This window comes from Mya arenaria, chromosome 12 (assembly GCF_026914265.1).
Source record: "Mya arenaria isolate MELC-2E11 chromosome 12, ASM2691426v1".
Taxonomy (NCBI): domain Eukaryota; kingdom Metazoa; phylum Mollusca; class Bivalvia; order Myida; family Myidae; genus Mya; species Mya arenaria.
This window is the reverse complement of record NC_069133.1, coordinates 10,052,545-10,077,189: the sequence shown is the minus strand read 5'-3', so window position 1 is coordinate 10,077,189 and position 24,645 is coordinate 10,052,545. Positions and strand designations below refer to the sequence as shown.

General features: G+C 34.7%; 2 protein-coding genes across 2 annotated transcripts; one reads left to right on the top strand and one right to left on the bottom strand.

The window, feature by feature from the left end:
- Positions 1-314: 314 nt before the first annotated feature.
- On the bottom strand, positions 315-23,374 carry LOC128212005 (uncharacterized). The gene is made up of 11 exons (XM_052917216.1): positions 23,324-23,374; positions 22,705-22,863; positions 22,267-22,421; positions 21,551-21,633; positions 12,731-12,859; positions 6,861-7,050; positions 6,295-6,352; positions 5,292-5,424; positions 4,168-4,373; positions 3,339-3,448; positions 315-2,560 (listed from the first exon to the last, which is right to left on the bottom strand). Exons 1-11 carry the CDS (start codon positions 23,351-23,353, stop codon positions 805-807), a joined length of 3,009 nt encoding a protein of 1,002 aa, XP_052773176.1. The 5' UTR covers positions 23,354-23,374; the 3' UTR covers positions 315-804.
- LOC128212006 (uncharacterized) lies at positions 14,902-19,475 on the top strand. The gene is made up of 3 exons (XM_052917217.1): positions 14,902-15,526; positions 17,329-17,513; positions 18,097-19,475. The coding sequence occupies exons 1-3, from the start codon at positions 15,228-15,230 to the stop codon at positions 19,284-19,286; spliced, it is 1,674 nt and encodes a 557-aa protein (XP_052773177.1). The 5' UTR covers positions 14,902-15,227; the 3' UTR covers positions 19,287-19,475.
- Positions 23,375-24,645: the final 1,271 nt, after the last annotated feature.

Genomic DNA, 24,645 nt, shown 5'->3' with positions numbered 1-24,645 from the left:
AACGAATGAAGATCAGAAAATTCGGATTTTTATCTAGGGTCCAATAAAACTTTGGTTGGGAGGTTTTTGCCAGGAAGGGATTGCCTAAAACACAAGTATTTCTTTAGGCCTTAAGACATAGCCCGATTCCAACATACACATATAGGTCTACTCAAAAGGAACCGGTGTATCTAATTTTATTAAGATCGAGTTGACAAATACTTGTATTATCAATATATAAATATAAATCAACCTACATAGACATAGAAAAACAGTTTCCTTGCAAATAACGTTTTAACCATTTATTCTTCCAATTTGTAGTTTATTAAAGAAACATTAGTTAACAGAATATATTTTTAGCATGGCAAGAAAACTTATTGACACAAGGAAAATAAAATGCAACATTTTCTATTTATAGCTTATAATTAAAAACATGTAAAGTCTGAAAAAGGTCTCATTTACTATTTGTGGTAAAACACTATAAATGTAATACTAGAACAGTTCATGCCTATAACTGGAATAGTTGGAGTTAGTGTAATTAATTATAGTAATATTTCATAACACAAAATCTATCTACATATGTAACATGAATACAGAATGGTTAACACTGCTCAAACATGAAAACAACTCCAGACAAAAAAACAAAATAATACCAAAGAGTAATTATATTGCATTAATCCCAGATAATACCACAATGCAAACACAACTGACTAGAAGAATTCTGTCCATGCGAAGTAAGCATTGTTCCACAACACTATATGCTGTATATTTCTTAGAATACCCAAACTCTTAAACTAATAAAACTGTTCCATACCAAAGACTCTGCTAGTTATCAAGCAGCCTGGAGATGCACATTTCCACATTTTTGTCACACGTCTTCAACATGTCTCTAGCCCTTTCCCTGCTCACGTGGGGCAATATGGAGACAACAGTTGCCAAATCCTCACTATCCATATCATCTGATTTCCAACTACGGTTAATCTCTGTGTCAGTTTCTGAGTGTCCAGTTGAAACATCTATTGTGTTTTTCTCATGAACCACTGCCTCTGACTCATATCCAGAGTCAAACCTTTTATGTCGAGTGTTGGTTGACATTTCCACCTTATCTGCATCGCAGTCACCGTCTCGTGCCGCCCCACGCTGTGCTACCTCACCAGTGAGTGTATAGTGAAAGTTCCTTGACGTGCAAGGTCTATCGATATTTCGATTCCTTCTTGCTGTGGATAAGTAATCCTTGTCTAACTCAATGTCAGGTAAACTTTCATAACTTCCATTTAATCCTTCATGATCATCTGTTTGTGATGTTTCAACCAAATGTTCATCCATGCAGTCAATATAATGATCAGGGTGGGACCTTGTAACCAAATTCTCACTTTCCAAAGTAGCGTCAGATGAGGAACAACGCAAGGTTGTTTCGGTTGGTAATGTATTGCGAATCATCGGAGAATCTGCAAACAAATCCTCATCTGAATGGTATTCAGTTTCATCAGATACAACTGGTGCAGTGCCTTCAAACTCCCTTCCTGTATCAAGATCAATGTGATCATTTATCTCATTAACCTCAGGCTTTTGTTCAGGTATGATCTCCTCAGTAGTGGTGGATGTGTGTGTCTTGCTCTTCTCCTTACACATGTTACCTCCACTGATGAGATTTACTTCAATAAATGACTTACAAGGTTTTAATTGGAAATCTATCTGTTTGCATTTCTTCCTTACAGAATGTTCATACTCTTTGGCAGTTAAAACCCTGGTTTCAACATTTTTATTATTAGCTTCAATTTGTAAGTTTGGTACATGTTTTTTCCTCTTTCTTGGCTTGCTAACAGCACTATAAAAATCACTACCATTTTCAGTAGACAGAATATTCTTAGCTTCACTGTACATCTTCTGCTGGTGAAATGTACCTGTTCTTTTGTTTAAAAAAATATCTTCAGGATCATATATTTCATCTCTGTCCATGAAGCGTGATTGTTTGCTTTTATCAACTGGACAGAAAGAAGCACCATTTGCGGAGTGCTCATCTGCAAAATGCTGTACATCATTTACAGATCGTTCAATTGCTAATCTCAACTCATCATCAATATCTTCAGAATTAGTCCAATTACTATTTTGGTCACTAAACAAAACATCCTTCACTTCGCTGTATTTATTCCCTTGATCAATCATACCAGTATGCTTGTTAACAGAAATACTTCTATTATCATACAAAGCTTGACTCCTGGCACTGGCACCTGTCTTTTTATCATTGTCAACTTCAATGTAAGGAGCACCAAAATCACAATGCTTCTTTGGCATGAAGTCTGCATCATTTCTAGATCTTTCAATTGCTAATTTTAATTCTTCATCAGCATCTTCAGAGTTCGTCAGATCAACAACAGAACATTCTTCCTTTGAAAGCTCAATAGCCCTCTGGAGATCTCTGTTCACACTATCATCATCATCATCATGAGATTGTAGTGAACTAGCATCAAGGGAGTTCTTGGAGATATTGGTGGAGCTTGGAGTTTTTGAACCTGGGTTTGCTACAGGGACATCTGATAAGGTCTGTTGTAGCAGGACATCAAACTCTCCTTTCCTCAGTCTGAAATCCCATTTAAGAACAGTAAGTTGATTGAATTTATAGGTTTCAGGTTTATAAGGTTAATAATGTTCTACTATTGGTTTTAAACTAGTTTTAAACAATAAACAAAAAAGCTGTTAGGGATTAAACAATAATCAAGTACTGTCGTTAATCAATCTTTGCATTCGGTGTTGGTGATGATGAAATAAAAAAAATGATAATCAATAACAATACCAACAATTTTTTTTTAATTCCTGTAGAATCCATACAGTATCATTTAAATAAAACGAAACATAGTAATTACAAGCTTTCTGTCAACAACTTTCAATTAATTCACACTAATTAGGCTATTCTTGATGTGCCAATGATCTAGAATGTTATTTTATAATGCATTTTATTAACTTTGGTGCAAATCCTCTGTCTATTTCAACATGAATTTGTTTTAATAACAAAATCATTGGTTGAATTAAAATGGCCTTTACGATTATTTTCGATAATTGATTACGTTTTTTTAACACTTATATATATTGCTCACTTAGTCAAGGGGAATGACATGACAATTATATCAGCCAGTCATGAGTTTTACTTTACATTCTATACACATATTGTCATGGGTAACATATGTATTCATTTTCATTCTAATATGTTGAATGTTTATTTTATTTATTGCCAAAATGTTGAGCCACTGCCTACAAAGCAACTACTATGACAAATACCTGACTTTTTTCATACCCCCCCCCCACACACCAACCAATGACCGGATATCAAATGTATATGTTCACAGAATGTCCTAACCCACCTATCCTGTAACTCTCCAGTGATGGAGGAGAGAAGTGTCACTGTGGTGTGGAGGTCTGGAGTCTGCTTCACTAACAGTTCAGGATGCTGCCGGAGGTCACGGATCACTTGCTGCATGAATAAAATACCATATTGTTATCTTGATAATATGCAAGGGTCGATGAAAAACTAAAAATCAGGGAAAACCCTTAATAATATGTTAAAAATAAAACTGAAACCATGTATTACAAGTCCATTTATACAATATACAGAATCAGGCAATAGTTTTAATCATACTCGGGGAGAAGGATTTTAGTTCCGTACTAACAACAATATGGAAAAAATGACTTGCTTCAGAGTCAGCCATTTTTATTCATAAAACAGATTATTACTTAATATCTATTTTGTACTGACACTAAACATCAAAACAATATATTCACATTGTTTATAAGTTATTTTATAACTATGGGTACTGTGTATCTACAAAACAATCATTACTATCAACTTCTTTGTACAAAACTCTGCCATACTTAAGGGTTTGAGCTGAAAGGGTTATGGGAGATCATGGAGATCAAAATGTGCACCCTTCTGCCTTCATAGAGTTAAATGCTCAAAACTGTCAAATATTTCTTTAGTAATGTTTAAAAATCCTAACAAGATTATAAATGCATACACACATTACATATCTGGCAGATGGAACCTAATATTACTTCAATTAAACACAATTTTTCTGCCACATTCATAATGTTCAAGTTTATAGCCTGGTTAAATAAGCCTTTTTCATCCTTAGCACCTTGTCCCCTTTCCGCAGCATCCTGTCCATATTAAATCCTGTCTAGAACCCTACATACCTTGACCTGTGGGAGGGTGGGGTTGCCACAGCGGACGATACCCTGACATCCGTCATCACATCGTACCACAAACTCCTCCACTGACCGCTCCAGGACGTAGTGGATGGCAGTGTCCACACCCCGCCCCTGGAACTGACCACGCCACCCACACATACGCTCCACCTGCGACCAGAACCGGCCCTCCTTTAGTGTGTGGGCTATGTCATCTGGGGAAAAAACAGAAAAATGCTGAAAATAACCTTACAAATTCTTAAGTTGAGTTTGCGCTATGTCATCTCAAGAACAGCACATTTAAGATTGGATTTAATATAATAACACTTTAAGTCAAGTTGTCAGGGTTCCAGCTGACAATTGTCATTGTGCCATATATGACAAAATCACAAAGGTGGAAGTAATTTTCCAAATCTGGCGTTCTTTTGGTGACAACATACTTCTAAAGTATTCGTTTCTTTTCAATAACATAAGAGGCACTAAGTTGCCCTTATTATCAATTTTTCAGTGACAAAAGCAGCTCTATAAAGATGATGACCATGTGAAATAAACTGGAATATGTTTTCACTCAGTTCGGCATTTTTAATGGTCAGGGTGCTGCCCTTCACCTGCCAACTGGTGTAAGTCAGCCTCCAGGGTACCCCTGCATTATGTGGCAAAACTTTGAAAACCCTCACAAACTTTTAATGGTTGAAAAAGTATTTACAAACAATAAATCATATTTTGAATGCACACAACATATTTTCAGTCACAAGTACATACCATCTTTTAATGTAGATGAAGAGCCTGACTTTTATACTATGGTTAAGAAAATAAAAGCAAAAGAACATTGAGTCAGCAGCGCTGCAGAGCAAATTTCAATGCTCATGTGTTGCTTATTGTCAAACAAGGGACATAACTCCACAAATATTAAAGACAGATTTGTTGCCTTTCATGTGCCTAACATGTGTACCATGTTTCATTTGAATATTTTGATCTATTTCAAGTTATGGCCAAGGTAAAGGCTGTTGCCCCACCACCAACCTGACAACCACACCAAGGCTATGACAACTCCATGATGTTTTTGCTTCAATATGAGTTAAAATTAAGGAGCCTGATATGTCAAATAACACAACTCAAGACCAAACAGTCACCTGCTCGTTTCCTCTCCACAATGACTGGAAGTGTGATTTCCCTGCTGTCTATCCGCCAAACCCAACTGTAATCTCCCACAGCTAGGTGCCGAGTCTGATAGGTGACCCCCACTGACTCAAGTAATCTGCAGACCTACAGGTACATGACAATAAAACAATTAACTTCACATGATTTCTTAATATCAACCTGCCATACACAACTGTAGTCTCCCAAAGCTAGGTGCCTTGTCTGGTAGGTGACCCCCGCTGACTCAAGTAATCGGCAGACCTACAGATACATGATAAATAAACCATTTAATCCACATGATTTCTCTTCAAACCATCTGCCACACTCAACTGTAGCCTCCAACAGCTAGGTGCCGAGTCTTATGGGTGACCCCAGCAGAGTAAAGTTACCGGCAGATCTACAGATACATGACAAATACACCATTACCGGTAACTCGACATGACTTCTCTCAAATCAAACCACCTTACACTACTGTAATATCCCACAGCAGGGTGATGAGTCTGGTGTGTGATCCCTTCAGTCTCAAGTTATCGGCAGACCTACAGGTACATAATAAATAAGGCCTATAATATTTGATACCAGTACAGAAAGTCTACCCTAGAGCAGACTCATATGACTTATACTATTTATCATGCGTGTCTGGTCCGGATAGAAACAATCAGAACCGAGGGCAAGTGCAGAAGCAGTTAACAGGGCTTGTCAAGTTACTAGTAATGCTGCTTGCTCAAGGCTAGGATTTTCTGATTCTGACCGCAGACACATGATTTATCTTTTTCTTGCATTCTGTATTTTTTTTAAATTGGTAAAAATTGATCAAGAAAACATGTTGTAAATTTCACTTAATAACGCACTTGTCATTGTTTACTGATAATATGATGCGCAGTTATTTTAGTTCAATGTTGATGTCAAATAGTTCCTTTAAAACAAGGCCTTTATAAAATATTTTGTAAACATCATTTTTGTTGTGGGATCCAGTTCAAGAAAGAAGCTATTTACCTCGGCCAGGCCATATCTCTCCCCTCCCATCTCCCGCCTGTCTACCAGCAATACAACGCTGAAATGGCAATATGAGATTGTATGGGTTGAAATGAGTAACTAAGCTCGCATATTATCATAAAGATTATAATCTAAAAGAATAAATAAAACCCTACTTTAAACCTTCCATAAATGAGTTCAATCGTTGTATATACATAAAGTCGATCAGTCTATATATCACTGTTTTTTAATAAAAATCTTGTTTTATGACGTCAGCGTCCATTTTTTTCTTGCCTGATTGACCTATCGAAAAAATATTCTATGGAGGTTGACTGGCTGGTCCTTATAATGTCAAATAATCCTCAGTGATGTGTTTTTGTGGATTTCTTTATTTTTAAGCAACTTTAAGCCAATAAGCCAGGACATCCTGATATGATAAGACACCATGCTTTTTTATTTCATGAATAAATAATCTCCTTTAATGTATCTTGACTTTGAAGTTGACAATGTGTAAACTAAAACAGATAGTCAACTTTATCTTACGGTATATATATCATCATTTAATGTTGAATAACAAAGATATTTACCCATCCTTCCCCTTGTCATTTGTGAACAGGGCATCAACCAGTCCACTAGCATACCCAGTTACCTCCCCTGAATAGGTTCCAGACTGGTTTAGCTGGATTGTGTCTCCTGTACTGTCTTGAGTTGTGGTCCTTGGCACTACATTTGGTGTATTTGGCACAGTGGGTATAGTTGACTCAAGGCCATATCTATCTGTCAATCAAACAAACATCTTTAAGAAATGATCACAGTGCTGAAGAAATATCAGTGTAATTATAAGTAGCTTCCTTAGCTGTGTCTGTAAGATAGATTCATCCCAACCAAACGAGGGTAGGGTTTTAGCCAAAATGAAGTTTACAGAAACAAAACACTCTGCGCGAGGGTTGAGATGAACCTATTTTACCCTAGCGACCATAGTAGATCATTTTTAACAATATATAGTATATAATGTACTTTTTCCCTGGAACTCCTTTGTGCGTATTGATAAAAAAATAGTTCCATATGGGTACTTTTTTATCTTTGCCCATGGGCAAGATTAACAATATCTGTTATGTGTTTCCGTTCCAGATAGAAAAATCCGACCCGAGGGCACCTGCGTTGCCAGGTAACGAGGCTTGCCGAGTTACCAGCAACGCAGCGTGTCCGAGAGTCGGATTTTTCTATCCGAAATGGACACACATGATAGATATTTTTTTTAGCATACATTAAATAACATATTTTGTGAAGAAAATACATAAAAAGGCGCATTTTTTACATATCACCAAAAAGCACGTGTGATGATGTTTACTGACGTCATGACGCGCAGTAATTTGTATTCACTGCATACATCAATAAGTTCCTTCGACATTACGTCTTTTAAGGGTTTTTTTGTTTTGTTTATTTTTGTAAAGTTAATGTAAATGGAACTCTCTATCTATTTAAATTTCATAATTATGATTACATAACGTGTATTATAAAAGAAATTGAAATTATTACGTCACAGCGCGTGACTCATCTGGCATGGGGGGATGACAGATGGAGTTTTCCAGCACGACTGAATTCACCGGAAATGCCTATCCGGTGTGCTAGAAAGAGATTTCCAGCATGGCCAAATGTTTGGATCTACGTATCTGAGAAGGGAGAAATTAAGGTAAGCATTCCATCATTAGGATTCAAAGATGTGTTTATTGGTGCATTTTATGTATCAAAATCCAGATTATTTCTATATTTAAGTTATTATAGATTAAACATTATATTATTTTTGTATGGATTACATTTTTGCATAACACCATAATGATACTTTTATAATATGATAATTAAATGGAGGTTATTAAACAAAGCTTACTGTGATTATATAGCAATTTTATAAATTTAACTCTTAAATAACATAACGTCTATATAAAAAGTCTCACTTGTAAAATCTTTAAAAATATTCAAACTTTTAATTCTGTACCTTTTAAATAAAACATTGTCAGTAGCAACTTTTTTGTTTTAATGATGGATGGATAAATTGAAATAAGTTGATTTGATACATGTTTGTCTAAAATATACTTAGTAGGCCTTGACCTATGAATTAACTAATCATAGGATTACTTTTTCAAATTGATAATCACAAACATTTTTAACATTCCAAATATGCAGGGACAAAAATAGTTCATACGCCACTGTAACAGGATTGTTTTCGGTAGAAACAAACATGAGAGAATCTGTCCCCTTATCATCTTAAAGCTGCACTCTCACAGATTGAAAGTTTTGACAACTTTTTTTGTTTTGTCTCAGAACGAGCCAATTTTTGCGAAAATCCATGGAAACCAGTTATATAAGACTGCTGAAAAAAATTAAATCGCAGATTTTTATATTTGAGTTCAAAAATTGATGTTTTACGCATTTTTCTTAAACCGTTAGTAACTGTTTAAGCCATAAAACATTAATTTTCGAACGGAAATATGAAAATCTATGATCTGATTTTTTGTCAGCAATCTTATATCATTGGTTTGCAGATATTTATGCAAAAAATTGCTCTTTCCAAGACAAAACATAAAAAAAGTTGTAAAAATGCTATATCTGTGAGTGTGCAGCTTTAAGAAATGATTATAGTGCTGAAGAAAAATCAGTGTAATAATAAGTATCTACCATGGCCGAAAGGTTCATCTAGTTTCCGCAAAACACCCTGCACAAAATCGGGGATGAATCCATCTGGCTAAAGTGGCCATGGCAGATGCTTTTTCTCTCAGCTCAGTGAAACAAAATAAAGTAAAAATGTCAATTCTCACTGGAACTCCTTTGTGTGTAGTAAAAAAAGAGTTCCATACGGGTACTTTTTTTATCTATGCCCGTGGACCAAATAGAGATTTCAAGCATGGTCAAATGTTTGTATCTACATATTTGAGGAGGGAGAAATTGAGGTGAGCATTCCATCATTAGGATGCAGAGATGTGTTTATTAGTGCATTTTAGATATTAAAATCCAGATTATTTCTACCGGTATGTAAAATTTATATAAAATAACCATTATTTTTTTTTTATATGTATCACAATTTTGAATAACACCATAATGATACTTTTATAATATGATAATTAAATAATGGAGGAAATAAAACAAAATGGTACTGTGATTATAATATAGCAATTTTATTAATTTAATTCCTAAATAACATAATGTCTATATAAAAAGGCCATCGGTTAAAATATTCAAACTTTTCATTCTGTATCTTTTAAATAAAACTTTACCAGTTTTTTTTTTTAGTAATGGATGAATAACATTAAAATAAATTGATTTGATACATGTTTGTCTAAAATATATGAATGAACTAATAATAGGATCACTTTTTCAAATTGACAACCCACAGCATTTTTAACATTCCAAATATGCAGGGACAAAAATAGTTCATACGCCACTGTAACAGGATTGTTTTCGGTAGAAAGAAACATGAAAGCGTCGGCCCCCTTATCATCTTAACAACTGGATTGATATTCAGACAAACATAACAGAATAGGCTGGCAAAACAAATGACCTTATCTGTTGACTTCAAGGGCAATGCATTGTAATCAATTTAGGCATTTAACACTTGTTTTGATATAGAATGCTGATAACAAGTTACGGCTGGAACAAAATATAGAAAGGACAAATACAAGTAATCCTAGGAGTCAAGTAAATATCTTACATGTCGTTCTATCAGGACAATCACAGTATGTTTATCTTGATTAAACGCCATTATAGACATACCACAATAAATTGTTTTTTCCTTCTATATACATGTAGATCTATAAATGAGATATCCATTAAATTCTATTATGTTATATTATATATTTAAGTTTAGTGACTTGACATGTTTATATCTATATATCTATTTGTATATGATGATCATTTGATGTACTCTTGTATAAGGCGTATAAACTGTCTGTTCTCTTCTGTTAATGTATGGTTTTAGACAGGTTTTAAATAGGACAGGGTACTGCGGGACAGGAACAGGGTGCTAACGGAGAAAAGCTCTAATTATATATTTGAACATTAAGCATCTGACAAACAAATGTAACGAATAGTCTTTACTTGAAGTAATATTAGTTTCAAGTTCTTTCAACTGCAAAATATGTAAAGTTTGTCTGTATTTTTAATATCATTATAAATTTTATCAAAACAAAGGAAAATATTTAACAGACTTAAGCTTTTAATGCTACGAAGGCATAATGGTGCCCATGCTGGTTTCCATGAGGACAAAAGGCTGCTACCAAAATAAGACAGGGTCCAGCACTCTTCATTAACTCTTAGCTCAAACCCTACGTAAGGCGAACATAAATTAATTGCTAGATTTTCATCCAAATTTTCCTTTGAATGGGGTTGGGGGTTGACATTTCTTTTTTTTTCTTAGATGACTGTTTCACCATTGAATATGTGTTCAAGCTTTTTTCTTATTGCATCCATATACATGTGTTTCTGGACAAACCACGAATGAACACAATCAGGCCTTAAAAAAAAAATACATTTGGTTCGGGTTACCCGACTCTACCTACGGAATAGGCGCCGACCCTAACGTTTTTATAGTCAGTTTGAAAAAAAAAATGAAAAACTAAAAAAAAAAAAAAAAAAAAAATTTTTTTTTTTGCTTTTCAATATGTAGTTTAAAACCTGAATTGCTTATATAGAAGATAACTTTAACACCATTCTCCAATGATGAAAATGACATTCTAATATAAAGCCTAATAAAAAAAAAAGCCTACCTACCCTACCTATTTTTGAAAAGGATGTAACCCTAACCAAACAAATTTTTTTTTTAGGCCTCATAGCATTTCTCCTTTTTTACATGTGAATGTTATACATCAATATCATTGGTATGAATTATGGCTGTTTCCAGACAGTACCGGACGGATACACAGATACAGACCCTAGTTCAACGTTTAATCTTGATTAAGAGTCAGTTATGGAAAATTGCAACCTATCCATGAGGATTTCCTAGTTTCTTGTCAGTGTGGTTTGTCTTTAATATCAGTTTATGCCTTTAATATCAGTGTTTGTCTTTAATTTCAGGGTATGCCTTTAATATCAGTGTTTGCCTTTATTGTCAGTGTATGCCTTTGATATTAGCATATGCCTTTAATATCAGTTTTGCCTTTGATATTATCATATGCCTTTAATATTAATGTATGCCTTTGATATAAGCATATGCCTTTAATATCAGTGTTTGCCTTTGATATTATCATATGCCTTTAATATCAGTGTATGCCTTTGATATAAGCATATGCCTTTAATATCAGTGTTTGCCTTTGATATTATCATATGCCTTTAATATCAGTGTATGCCTATGATATAAGCATATGCCTTTAATATCAGTGTTTGCCTTTGATATAAGCATATGCATTTGATATCAGTGTATGCCTTTGATATTAGAATATGCCTTTGATATCAGTGTTTGCCTTTAATATCAGTGTTTGCCTTTATAATCAGTGTATGCGTTTAATATCAGTGTTTGCCTTTAATACCAGTGTTTGCCTTTATTATCAGTGTACGCCTTTGATATCAGCATATGCCTTTAATATCAATATATACCTCTAATAATAGTGTATTCCTTTAATATCAGTGTTTGCCCTTAAAATCAGTGTTTGCCTTTAATATCAGTGCATGCCTTAAATATCAGTGTATGCCTTTAGTATCAGTGTACACCTTTAATATCAGTGTATGCCTTCAAATCATTATATGCCTTTAATATCAGTGTATGCACATACATAGTACTGCTGATATCAACTAAAACATGCTGGTTAGCCTCACAGCCTTATGCGTCAAAGGAGTTTACCATGTAAATAGAACCAAGGACAACATATGAAATGATTTACAATACATGCACGTCATATAAAGATTAGCACTAACAATCAACACAAACACACTCCAAAGTCTTACATAGACAGCTGTTATTTTTCCAAGGATCAATAATTCTAGGACAAGCTGTTTATGCTTATTCCTGCACTTGATTTAGTTCATTTTAAGTCCTACACAAACAAAATCACATAAGACAATTTTCTTAAATTGACGGCCACTTCTCGTTCAAGGGCCATAACTCTAGGAAGGGTTGTCAAATATCCCTCAGGTGCTTCACAAGCCCATGTTTGATCTGCATATGAATCGCCTAGTTACCTAAAAAAAGAAATCTCATATTTGAAGAACTGCTTCTCCTCCCATGTGCAGTAGGTAACTAGCAGACTCTAGCTACAAATGACTTCTGTGCTACATGTGCCCACGTTTGATCAACATGTAAATTATGTCCTCAATAGGCACAAACCTTTTTATATGGACCACTGCTCATCTCAGGGTAAGTTACTCTATAACTGGCTGTCTGCAGTGATTCCTGCCCATCAAGAGCCCATGCTTAATAAACATATTGCCTTAAAGTTCTACAGTAACAAACAAGTCATAAAACACAAACCTCTAATATGGAGAGCTGCTTCCCTTCCAAGGGGTAGTAACTCCAGGACGGGCTGTTTACGGTGACTCCTACGCTTGATTAGTCCACGTTTGACAAGCACTTCTAGGCGCCACCATGCCTTGCAGAAATCTGAATGTGAAAGAGATTCAAGATTGATATTTGTGCAGATTCAGTGCCAAGGGAATCCAGTTTTCTCCCACCTCAGATAAGTAGATCCATTAATTTAACCATGCTAGAAATTCTTATCTTGCCCACGGGCGAAGATAAAATGCCCGTATGGAACTTCTTTTTATGGTCACCACATTGTAATTACCTCCCTTGTTGAAGACTGTCGTCTGTAGCGCATCATAGAAACCTTGTCTTGTGGCAATATTTAGAACGCTAGTTAATTATATCTCGCTTCAAATGTCACCAGAAAACAGTTTTTACAAGAAATAATGCTTTACTCTTCTTAGAACTATTTAAAGACCGATCAGACCATTTACGTACTCTGAATCACTGCGCGAATATCCATGACAACCACGAATTATCGCATATCCGTACGCAATTACTTTCACTAAGCAAAAAAGAGTTCCAGCAAAAAAATACATTTTTACTTAATTTTGTTTAACTGAGGTGGGAGAAAAAGCATCTACCATAGCCGCTCGTGTAAGATAGGTTCATCCGACCCTCGCGCAGAACACCCTACGCTCGGGTCGAAATGAACCTATCTTACACTCTCGGCCATGGAAGATACTCCAATCTCCCATAAAAAAAAACTAAATAAAAAAATTGTTTACCCAGAAAGAATCGCATAAAATACACCAAATAAACACAATCAACTTATGTAAGTAAACCAATCCCTCCCCCCCCCCCCTACACACATGAAATTTAAGGCAAATACTTTTTAGTTTCAGGGGAGATTGGGCCCACTATTGTTGCATGCCAGGTGACACCCCCTCTAATGTCAAAACCTGGATTCGCCCCTGATTTGTCCGTCATTATTTTAGCATTAATTGCACATTTATGTATAATGATTATTAAAGTGAAGAATAATTTGTACTATGATACTGCAGATCAAAATGTTTTTTGCCTTGTCTGAACTAATAATACATATTACGTAAGTAAGATAATAAAAGCTTGATTTGTGCTTATTATATATGTTTATATTTATAACTCTATGTATTATGACGATATATTTTTGTATAAGTCTAATAAACTGTCTGTTCCGTCTGTTCCGTTCTGCTAATTATTAAAACTAATCAGTATAGTCCCACATTTTTTCTTTGTTATCTTACATGAAAAGCTCTAACCTCACGTTTCACACTTCAGCTTTTTTTCATTATATATTATCAAAACAGTCTTTATTGCTTTTCAATATCAAACAGAGTAAAGTTAAAATCAATCACAGCAAATTCTAACTTAATGCTAAATTTTGTTCCAGAAGAGTTTTAACAGTCACATACTACTTTATTTTTAGAAATATTACTTATCAATCCTTTTAAAATTATACTTAGAAATTATTTCTATTCCATAAAACATTTTTAGAATTATTTTAATCAATATTTAGAATTATTTCCAATCAGTTCTTTTAGATCTATTTCTAATCAATTACTTTTTTTAATTACTTCTTATCAATTGACAATTCTTTTTAAAATATTTTAAATATTGCATTATACCAGACTGTGAAATGGTTAAAGATTATTAGTATGCATTTAGTAATACTGTTTTCTCAAATAAATGGTTTAATATAAGACGCTTGTATATCCCTTTAACCAGCTTTTATGTTGTGAGAATATATTTTGTTAACCAGCCCAGCCTCCACTTTTAATGATCTGATTCACATGATTAAATTGATAATGATTGACTAATGATTTATCGAATTAAAAGTACAACAAGATTGAAAAGTACTGCTATCCCATTGAACAAAATATAATTTGGAACACAAAACATAATTTATGATACATCAGTTAAACTTTCAGATTTAATTGTTTCACACCAAACCTTCGTATTTACTACATCATAAAGCTATAAATACAACGGCATTGTCATAAAAGGAAATTAAACACTTTCGAACAATATGTGTACTTGAAACTTCTGATGTAAGTGATACCATTATAGCCATGATTGTATAAAGGTCCATCTATCTAAAATTATTTACTGACGTCACAGTGGTTAAATTAATCTCAGGCTTGGTATAAGATTTAAACTCTCTACTGTAATGAAAGAAGTGGTAACGGATATCTATTTGAATTGTCTTTATTAGCTTTTGCGCTTTAAGTGCAGTTAAAATTCTCTATAAAAATGAAAGTATTCATAAAAGTTGAAAATTGTTTGCTGTAACTATGACTGTTACTAAGTGCACATAAGAATTTAAGACTATAACACACAACGGAATATCTATTCAATTGAATGTTGCTTTAATTGTTTGTCAAAAAATAATTACAAGAAGATTTGTTTAGTTAAAAAAAAATTAACTAACAAACAAAATATATAACTTAATTGTTTTTTTATTAAAATGGCTACAAAGAAAATGGACTTCATATGCTGCAAATGTCAGGACCAAGACAAAAAAACTCTGGCCGAACATTTCTGTGAGAACTGTACCGACTACCTCTGTGAGAAGTGTGTAGAGCTACACAATGGTTATTTCACAAAGCACGTGGTGTTGGGGCGTCGAGATTTGAGGTGTTGGACCCCCAGAGGACACAAGGAGGGGGTTGATGAGTGTGAGAAACACCCCGGAGAGGTGATCAAGTTACACTGTGACGACCATGGCAATATCTGCTGCCAAATCTGTGTCTCCGTCCACCATAGGTAAATTTTGCAACTTTTAAAATTATAATTTCTAACCATTTTTATTATAGATGACTTAGGGAAATATTCAACATGATTGATACTTAGACATGCTTCAGTGATTACATTTAGTCTTTTGGTCAGTTATTTGTACAGTTCAATCAAAACATTGGGATTCTACTCTTAAGCTCAAAGTAAATGAAAGATGGTAATTGAATTTACTGCAGTAATTTGTACGGTCAAATCAAAACACTTGGATTCTTCTCTTAAACTCAAGGTAAATGTAGATGATTATTGAATTATACAGCAGTTATTTTGAACCGTCCAATCAAAACACTCAGATTCTACCCTTTAACGCAAGGTAAATGTAAGATGGTTATTGAATATACAGCAGTTATTTTGTACCGTCCAATCAAAACACTCAGATTCTACCCTTTAACGCAAGGTAAATGTAAGATGGTTATTGAATATACAGCAGTTATTTTGTACCGTCCAATCAAAACACTCAGATTCTACCCTTTAACGCAAGGTAAATGTAAGATGGTTATTGAATATACAGCAGTTATTTTGTACCGTCCAATCACAACACTCAGATTCTACCCTTCAACGCAAGGTAAATGTAAGATGGTTATTGAATATACAGCAGTAATTTTGTACCGTCCAATCAAAACGCTCGGATTCTACTCTGAAATTTAAGGTTAATGTAAGATTGTTATTGAGGCCAACCTTAAAAAATTTCTTGTTTGGAGTAACCCTACCCAGATTTTTTAAGGAGGGTAGGAAGGTAGGTTTTTTGTTGTTGTTTTTTTGTTTTGTTTTTTTGTGTTTTTTTCTCCAACGACAACTGGATCTTGTGTACAGTACATTCACTACATAACACTAGTTATTCAAGGCATTGTAATAAACTTTTGAACAACAAACATCTTAACTTCTGATTGGTTACTACTAGATGGGTCTTCAATGTCAATTGTTACATATTTTAAAGTTTTATCAAAGTCAATTAAGACTGAAATCCTGTCATATGAATGTGGACTAAATTTTTCTGTTGCAGTCTCTGAGGGCTTTGACGAGACCGTTATTTTTGACATTTTTTCGAAGTTGTCGTAGTAGCTCTCCGGGATTGTTTCATCATTCTCCATTAAAATATCAAATATATCATACAATGTGTAGTCGACATTGGATTTTCTTACAAAGTTGTTTTTAATTTTTTTATTTAAGTAATTTATTGTCACACAAAAGGTAATTTCGTTCGGTTCACGTTCGACAAACTTGCAGTCAGCCATGTTTTCGAAACACTCATTGCGATCAGCGATAAAAACCGAAGCTCTACGAGTGTGTCTACAAATCGAAAAGAACCGAAACAGAAGAAAAGAGCAGAAACAGAAAATAGTAGCGGAAAGGCGTTGAAAAAAAAATTCGGGGATCAAAATGCCAAAAAAAAATTTGAGTCAGCAAAGTTAGATTTTTATGGGTCGGTCGCGTTACTCCAAATTGAATTTTTTTTATTTTAGGCCTGAATATACTATAGTTATTTTAACCATCCATCAAAACACCCGGATTCTACTCTTGACCTTAAGTTAAATGCAAGATGGTTAATGAATATACTGCATTTATTTTTACAGTCCAATCAAAACACGCGGATTCTACTCTTTACCTTAAGGTTAATGCAAGATTGATATTGAATGCAGACCTTTTTTTTGCATTCTTTTTTTCCCCTGTTATGTACTTTTTTGCTGAAGAAGTTTTCCAAGTTTTAATACAAATTGTTTTCTCCAAGGGCTGTAAGTAGCGCTTCTTAACCTTGAAATCTCTACATTCTTCAGGTCGTGTAAGAATGTGAGCCACCTGCCTGACGTTGCACGGGGAATCCACACAAGGCGGGAGTTCCAGCGGTTACAGTCCACTATCAATGAGTTGAGCAACAGGCTTAATCAGCTGAAACTGGCCAGGAAGAAAACACGGAACTCCCTGTCTAACTCCTGCCGAAAGATTGTGGCTGAGATAAAAGGTTATGATTAAGATCAATATTTGTTTATTCCCTCTAAGAAATGAGTCTGAAATGACTGCATAAGTGTCTTAAAGGGAAATCTCGTGTTCTTACAAGAAAAGATCTCGGTCCCTATCTATATTAATTTGCCTATCATTAAATGATTTTTTTTTTCAAAATTATACGTTCTAACATATAACATATTGATAGCCTCACTTCCAAATGTCAAAGCTACAAATGTTTTCAGTAGCAACGTTTTTAGCATTTAATCTTGGTAATATGATCACACTTTTTTTTTTTAAAAATGCCGAAGTTACAATTTGTCCCGGTAGTTACAATTTCTTAAGGTTCAGCATTTTTGCTTCTCTGTGAGATGTCCAATCATTGCTTGACATTTTGATCACATGATGCAACACCATCTTCTCATTGGACTATTTAATCAGCATTTGGTTAGATATGGCTCGCGTTTATGATGCATTTTGGAATATATATTTTTAACAAACAGAATAACAAAGCTCAGTTTTAGTAACAAGCAATAACTAAAAACAAATGTTGATAGACTAAATTGTTTTATAAAAAATATGGTGTCTTTTTGATTCTACAGATTTGAGAAAGACGATCAGTGAGGCTCTCGACAAGCTTGAGCAGGAAACAATTACTGAGATAGAAGCAGTGAAGATAAGGATGGATAAATCCATTCAGGATGACATCGACCACTGTGTTGTTCTGCATGCAGAAATGAAGTTGTTGCTTAATGATATAGAATCTGAAGACAGCCAAAATGAAGCTCTCTCTTACATAAGTTTCAAGAAGTGTCAGGACAAAATTGCTCTTATGAACAATATTACGAATAAGCCTGCTTTGGACATAGCCTTCAAACCTTATACCAACCTGTTGGAGAGCATTAAAAGTTTAAGATTCCTTGGTGAAATACAAGAAACCTGTCATAACAACACAGCTAGTGGACCAGATGAAGCGATAAAGGTTTCAAAGAGAAAGACCTACTATGTTGGCGCTGAAGATGATAAAGAAACGTGCAGAATAAGTGGGATCTGTGAGCTTAATGATGGAAGAGTTGTCACCCTTGATAGTCAGAACTGCAAAGTGAAGCTCCTTAATGGTAACCATGAAGTCGAAGACCAGTACGAAATACCGTCTCTCCCTTTTGACATGTGCCACACTCTGGAAAATGAAGTGGCTGTAGCTGTGGACAGTGATGAAGACAAGAGACATGAAATACACTTCATCGGTGAAAAGGGAGGCAAGTTGGTTAAGACAAGGACAACACTGACACTGAATAACAACTGTGTGTCACTGTGTTATAGCCAGGGTCAGCTGTATGTCGGGTCAGGGACAGCTCTGTACGTTTACACCTTGGATGGAAAGTTGTTACAGAAAATTTATGAAGACTGTTCAAGTCATGACACTGTTAGCAAATGTGCGGTAAGCTTAGATGGAGCAAGGATCTATATACTAGATTTCTACAAGTATAAATTGGTGACTCTAGACAAAGACGGCAATGTGCTATCTGTCCTTGAAGAGAGTGATCTGGAGTGCCCAAGTGCGCTTTGTGTCAATGACAGAAATGGCTGTTTGTATCTGTGTAGTCGATTCGCTGACAAAGTATTCCAAGTGGACAGGGAAGGAAGGAAAATAGTGGCCACAATCGCTCGTAAAGCAGACGGCATTGCTGGTCCAATGGCCGTGTATTACAGCAAGAACTTGGCCAGTCTATTTCTCGGCCTTGGTGGTCTCTATGGCAACAACAATATTCTTGCACTTAAGTTGGCTTAGACACTTGCCAAGGTTATAAAAACTATGCAGTGACACGTGAAATCATAGTATGAGACATCTTGCAATTGCCATAAAGCAACAGTTTTGAAACCTATAGTTTTATGATGCAATTATTATTGTATTAATCAGATTTGTTACAAAAATACATATTCACATGTACCATAATCTTCATTAAACATTTATAAAGATTTCATTATTATTCATTTAATTAAGAACACAAGAATTGACATCTGATATTAGTAGTGAATGCGAACACTACTTGTACAGGAACATGTAAGTTTGCGCCATCTTTTGTGTACTTCTATATCAAATATAGAATAAAAACAATACTACAAAGAAAATCATTGTATGCGAGTATCAGCATGCTTACAAGTACATGTTAATAGTTATTTTTTGCATACCGCTAATAGTTCCATGCACAAGTTCACGTCATGTTTCACAACCCCCAAAATAAGCGCACTGCAAGTAAAAGCTAATGTGCCTATGTTTTGCTTAGGCAAAAAAAAAAAATGTTTGTTTAGGGTAACCTTCCCAAAATTTCTAGGTAGGGAAGGTAGGATTTTTTTAAAAAAAATTTAAAAATCTGTCGTAAGTTCAGAGTGTTTTCTTGCACATGGCAGTCTTTCCTACATTACTGTCATTGCCTGACTTTGTTTTATCATATAAACAATAATTCTGATTAAAATCTGCGTTTATCCGTCCTTCGTAACTCTCTATTCGCTAACGAATTATTTTTTTGCTCAGAAACGGAAAAAAACGGAAAAAAATAGTTAGGGTCGGCGCATTTTTATAGGTAGGGTCGGGTTACCCGAAACAGAAATATTTTTTATTTAGGCCTTATCTATTTTCCCTGTCAGAATAACAGATTTGAAAATTGATCGAGGGGCTTACATAGCTAAATCATGATCTTTGACAGAGTGACCAGGTGTCTAATGTAATTTAGGGCTTCTTTTTTTCTCTTTGGAACTGCAATTACTCACAGTTCGTTTATTTCTTTAGAAGAATACACAATCGTACAGCTATACATATAAAATGATACATAGAACTGTCATGAATATACACATCTTCAATATATTGTTAGATAATGTGTTTAATGTTGTTAATAAACTCATTCAGAAAACAAACATTCACATTTTTTTTCTTTAAGAATGTCTGTAAAGTAAGCAAATCATAAAATAAATGATTCAAAATAACAATGTGTTTTGCTCTCCTATCACTGATGAAGTATGTTTTATAAATACAGTAGCAGATTTGGCTCAATACAATATTGCCGCAATTATATTCTTTTTGGTATATCTTATATCCTACCATGATGTATTTTATGCTGTGGAGATGTTTCTTTATATCACATTTTTTAAACACGGATTTTATGGTGTTCCAAAAAGTTGATAAAGTAGAACACTGTATAATTTTTTTTTAAGGCTTCTTTAATGAGCCAAATGTTCATATATTTGTTTAAGTTAACAACGCTGTTTACATCATCATTGTTACCGGGGTAACTTGAAATTGTTACAGGCCTGGAAGTATACTGGATACACTTGGATTTGGGACAAATATTTCAGCTGTACTTGTTTTTATTTAAATATGTAAGAACATTATCAAAATGTTCACGTTTAAAAGTTAACAACCATCATATCATTTACTTTAGCAAAGTTCTCACCAATCCGCTCTAAGAATTTAAGACTGCAAGACCCCCATATTAACAGTAAAAGAGATAGGGAACACATCAGGAATAAATTTGTCAGCAGTGCATTTGATATCAAAGGAAAAAATCAAATGTGTGAGGTTTGTGCACAATTGATACCTTACTTGTTGACACCAGAACAGCACTAAATTATTACCCTACATTTCTTGACAGTGCCTGTAAAATAATATTATTATTGATTATTTGTTGAACACTACAAAGTGAAAGTATGGATGACTTCGTTTGTGGATAAAGTTATGTCATGAATCTATAAATAAACAGGTCATTTCACAATGTGCTGAATGGAAGTTGCCTAATTAACTACTTGGTTTAGTATTTGAGAATCATGCTCTGTAGGGATTAACGCTTCCACTTTGTTGTTTACATTATCAACAATTCTGATAGGGAATTCTTTGAGGGAATATAAAACAGATTTCTGCCAATACACAAGCTATAACTGTAGCACTCTGCCGTTGCCACAACTTAAGAAACACTCCTCATACATGTACTAATAATAACTACAATATAAGTTGCCTTTTTTGGTAATGAAATATTCTAAAATATTGGGAAGTCTACCAACCTCTATCAGAGAAGGCTTCTTCACTCAGTCTAGATGACCGTTCTTTAATCTTCTCCTCTGCCAACAGAATGGATTTGTCTTTGCTGAAGTAAAAATTGTAGATAAATAATGTTTTACGGTCAAGCATAGGATTGTTTGCCATTTTTACATTAACATTTGAGTAATGATACAAAAGTCCATATAAAATGAATCTGAGTTACTATGCAATCTCAACTTAGTACCAATGCTTTGACAATTATAAAACAACAGGTATATGTTTGACTATAATATCATTATATAACTATTGCCCAGTCCTCATTGAAGGAACCTGTGAACAAACTCTCGTCTGTTGTTTTCTCCTTCAAAAAAGGGACATAACTTGACACTTATTGAAAAACAAAACTTTTCACTAAGATATTATATAGGTGCATGTTGTGTCTAGAAACATGTGTACAGTTGTCCTTTGAATATCTTAAATGTGTTTTAAGTAGGGGCAAGGCTAAAAAAAATGCACTATGACGACGATAATGCCAACACCAAGGCTAACACAATACATTGACCTATCTGTGTTGGAAAAACAGGCAAGCTAACCAGGTATGTTCTTTGTACTTCAGTCACTAAATCAACAATACCACTGTCTTATATTACTTCTAAGATTAACAAATTGTAAAAAAACGCCCGCTTTTAAGTATGTACAAGAAACTTATTATCTGTACAAGACTTTCAATCACAGATACCTGTGCCCTTGAAATGTGGCTTCCTCTGTGGCCTCAAGCAATGCAGCCAGTACTGCCCCTGCACTGCTCGCACAGCGCCCTGTACGGGGTCTCATCATACTGTACTCCTTCTCTTGGTCTAGTTTTATAAGTTTTGTTGCTGTCTCCGGTCCTATCTAGAAATAATGAAGTTGCATTATTATATAGTATTAAGGAAAGTTGTCTGTAGATAAATGATTTTTTTTTCACTTAATAACAGATTTTTAATGATTTGTTTTAACCAAAAAACACACACTCAGGGAGCTCAGTGTATTTAAAAGAAATTACTGGAAGTGATGGCTTCTAAATGGCTCAAAACTAAAATTAAAAATATCAATTTTTATTTCTTACATCTTATAGTTCATATAAAAATAGAGTAAAAGTACAGATTAGAATGTATGGTATACTCTGCATGTATACCCCTTCTAGACAGCGTGCCTGCTGTACAGATTTTACAGGCTCCACTGCCAGTTCCAGGGATACAATGGCCCGTGATGTCCATTCCGCAGCTGACTTCAAGTATGTTCGACACCTCTGGCTGCGTTCATGGTCAATTAGCCCTCTTATAAAAAGGTAGCGCTAAAATTTGAAGAATATGACATGTCAAATGTTCAAGAGTGCCCTTTAAGGAAAGTGTGATGTGTTATGGTTATTCCTTTGCATTTTGGAAAACTTGTCAGTTGCAGCTCTAACCTTAATACCTGAAATACTAAAACTTTTACAGCACACAATCAATCACTTTCCTCTAAACAATGAAGCATGACCTTAAAGGATATTCTTTAAAATGCACTTTTAATATGCTTAACATAGTTCTTATTCTGGCCTTTGTGAAACATGATGCAAGTTGACAAGTCGCGAAAATGGGTGATGTGTAATTCTAGCTCTGTTTACTTCCGAGTGTTACTGACATAATTTCTACTACTCCTACGCATGTGTTATCGCAATATTATTTATTGGATATGCAATATCCTTTCTCACTTTCGTTGACCTAAACAGTAATGTTGCAAGGATCAATAAATTCACTCAAATCATGAAATACCTTATCTTGATATTTTAACACACCCGCCATATTTGTTTACATTTTGGCCACTACCCTATTGTACTATACTAATCGTGTTAGACAAATCGTCTCACATCACACGGACACCTAGACTGGTACCCTACGTTACTGTTTGTTAAAATCTGACTGCCCTTGCATCGAAATATATTTTCTAAATGTGATACAGTGGTCTTCCCCCAGGTCAAGCTGCGAACTCAATGATTGGTACCTACTGCGCGTACTTATTTGATTTATTTGGGCGGGGGGGGTGCTGGGGGGGGGGGGGTGCTCTTTATATTGTATTAAAATATTTACCCCACCTATCCACGAAAAAATGGGTAAATTAAAAAAAAATATATATTGTTTATTTCCTAAGCTGCCCGCTAGTGATCCAAAATTTAAATTGTTGTCTTTTAAAATGACATTTAGAAAACCTTTAGTCAATTATTAGTCATTGTTCGTTTTGTTTCTAGCGCCGCATTATTCAAACCGACAGTTATATTTGTTAGTACTGACAGTCAAACTGTTAGGATTCTCTCAAAATTTCTATCAAATCGAGGAACCTACGTCTAATCGAATTGATTGTCATTGCTTTTTTAATAATTACAGTTTATTTATTGCATTGTGTGTGACATTTACTTATTTTGTGTAGCTGTATATATTTTCATTTCGTCAGAAAATTCTGTTCTTTGTTACTTATATTAGTGTGGCAATCTTTGTTTATTTCATGATGTTTGTATTTTGCTAAAGGCGTGTATTTGCTGATATTGTCAATAAACTAAAACTGAAACTAATGTAAAACACATGTTTCCATTCGCAACTTACTCAAAGTAGTTATACGCTTAACTGCGGATTATGATATATCAACTGCTGTTACATAACCACGACACTGTTTGCCATGATCGCTCTAAAAGATTTAGTTTAAACATATTTATTTTACAACGACTGTGAAACAAGTTATTACAACATTATATTAATCACTCTCGTTGGCACGATTTTACGCGAGAGTGTAGTCTTGTGTTGTGGGGAAAACCGGAGAACCCGGAGGAAACCTAATTGTCCGGCTTGGTGACCACCAACCAAACTCACATGCGCCCGAGCCGGGAATCGAACCCGGGTCGCCTAGGTGAGAACCGAGTGCGCTAACCACTGCGCTTATCGGACAACCAAAAACGATTTGGGGAACAATTACGATTATTTGTATTTAATTGTTCCTACATCAAGACATTGGAATCAGTAACATGAGAATCATTTAAACGATATATTACAGATAGGAAAACTAGAGGTCAACCGTCCCAGGTCGTTCATATTAGTACGATCGA

Excerpts from the sequence above, each read along its gene's own strand:
- LOC128212006 (XM_052917217.1), top strand. The coding sequence starts at position 15,228 with ATGGCTACAAAGAAAATGGACTTCATATGCTGCAAATGTCAGGACCAA. Across the intron at positions 15,527-17,328 it reads TGTGTCTCCGTCCACCATAG|GTCGTGTAAGAATGTGAGCC; the intron begins GTAAATTTTGCA and ends TACATTCTTCAG. Across the intron at positions 17,514-18,096 it reads GATTGTGGCTGAGATAAAAG|ATTTGAGAAAGACGATCAGT; the intron begins GTTATGATTAAG and ends TTGATTCTACAG.
- LOC128212005 (XM_052917216.1), bottom strand. The coding sequence starts at position 23,353 with ATGGCGGGTGTGTTAAAATATCAAGATAAG. Across the intron at positions 5,425-6,294 it reads AGAGATATGGCCTGGCCGAG|GTCTGCAGATTACTTGAGTC; the intron begins GTAAATAGCTTC and ends ATGTACCTGTAG. Across the intron at positions 2,561-3,338 it reads ACTGGAGAGTTACAGGATAG|ACTGAGGAAAGGAGAGTTTG; the intron begins GTGGGTTAGGAC and ends ATGGGATTTCAG.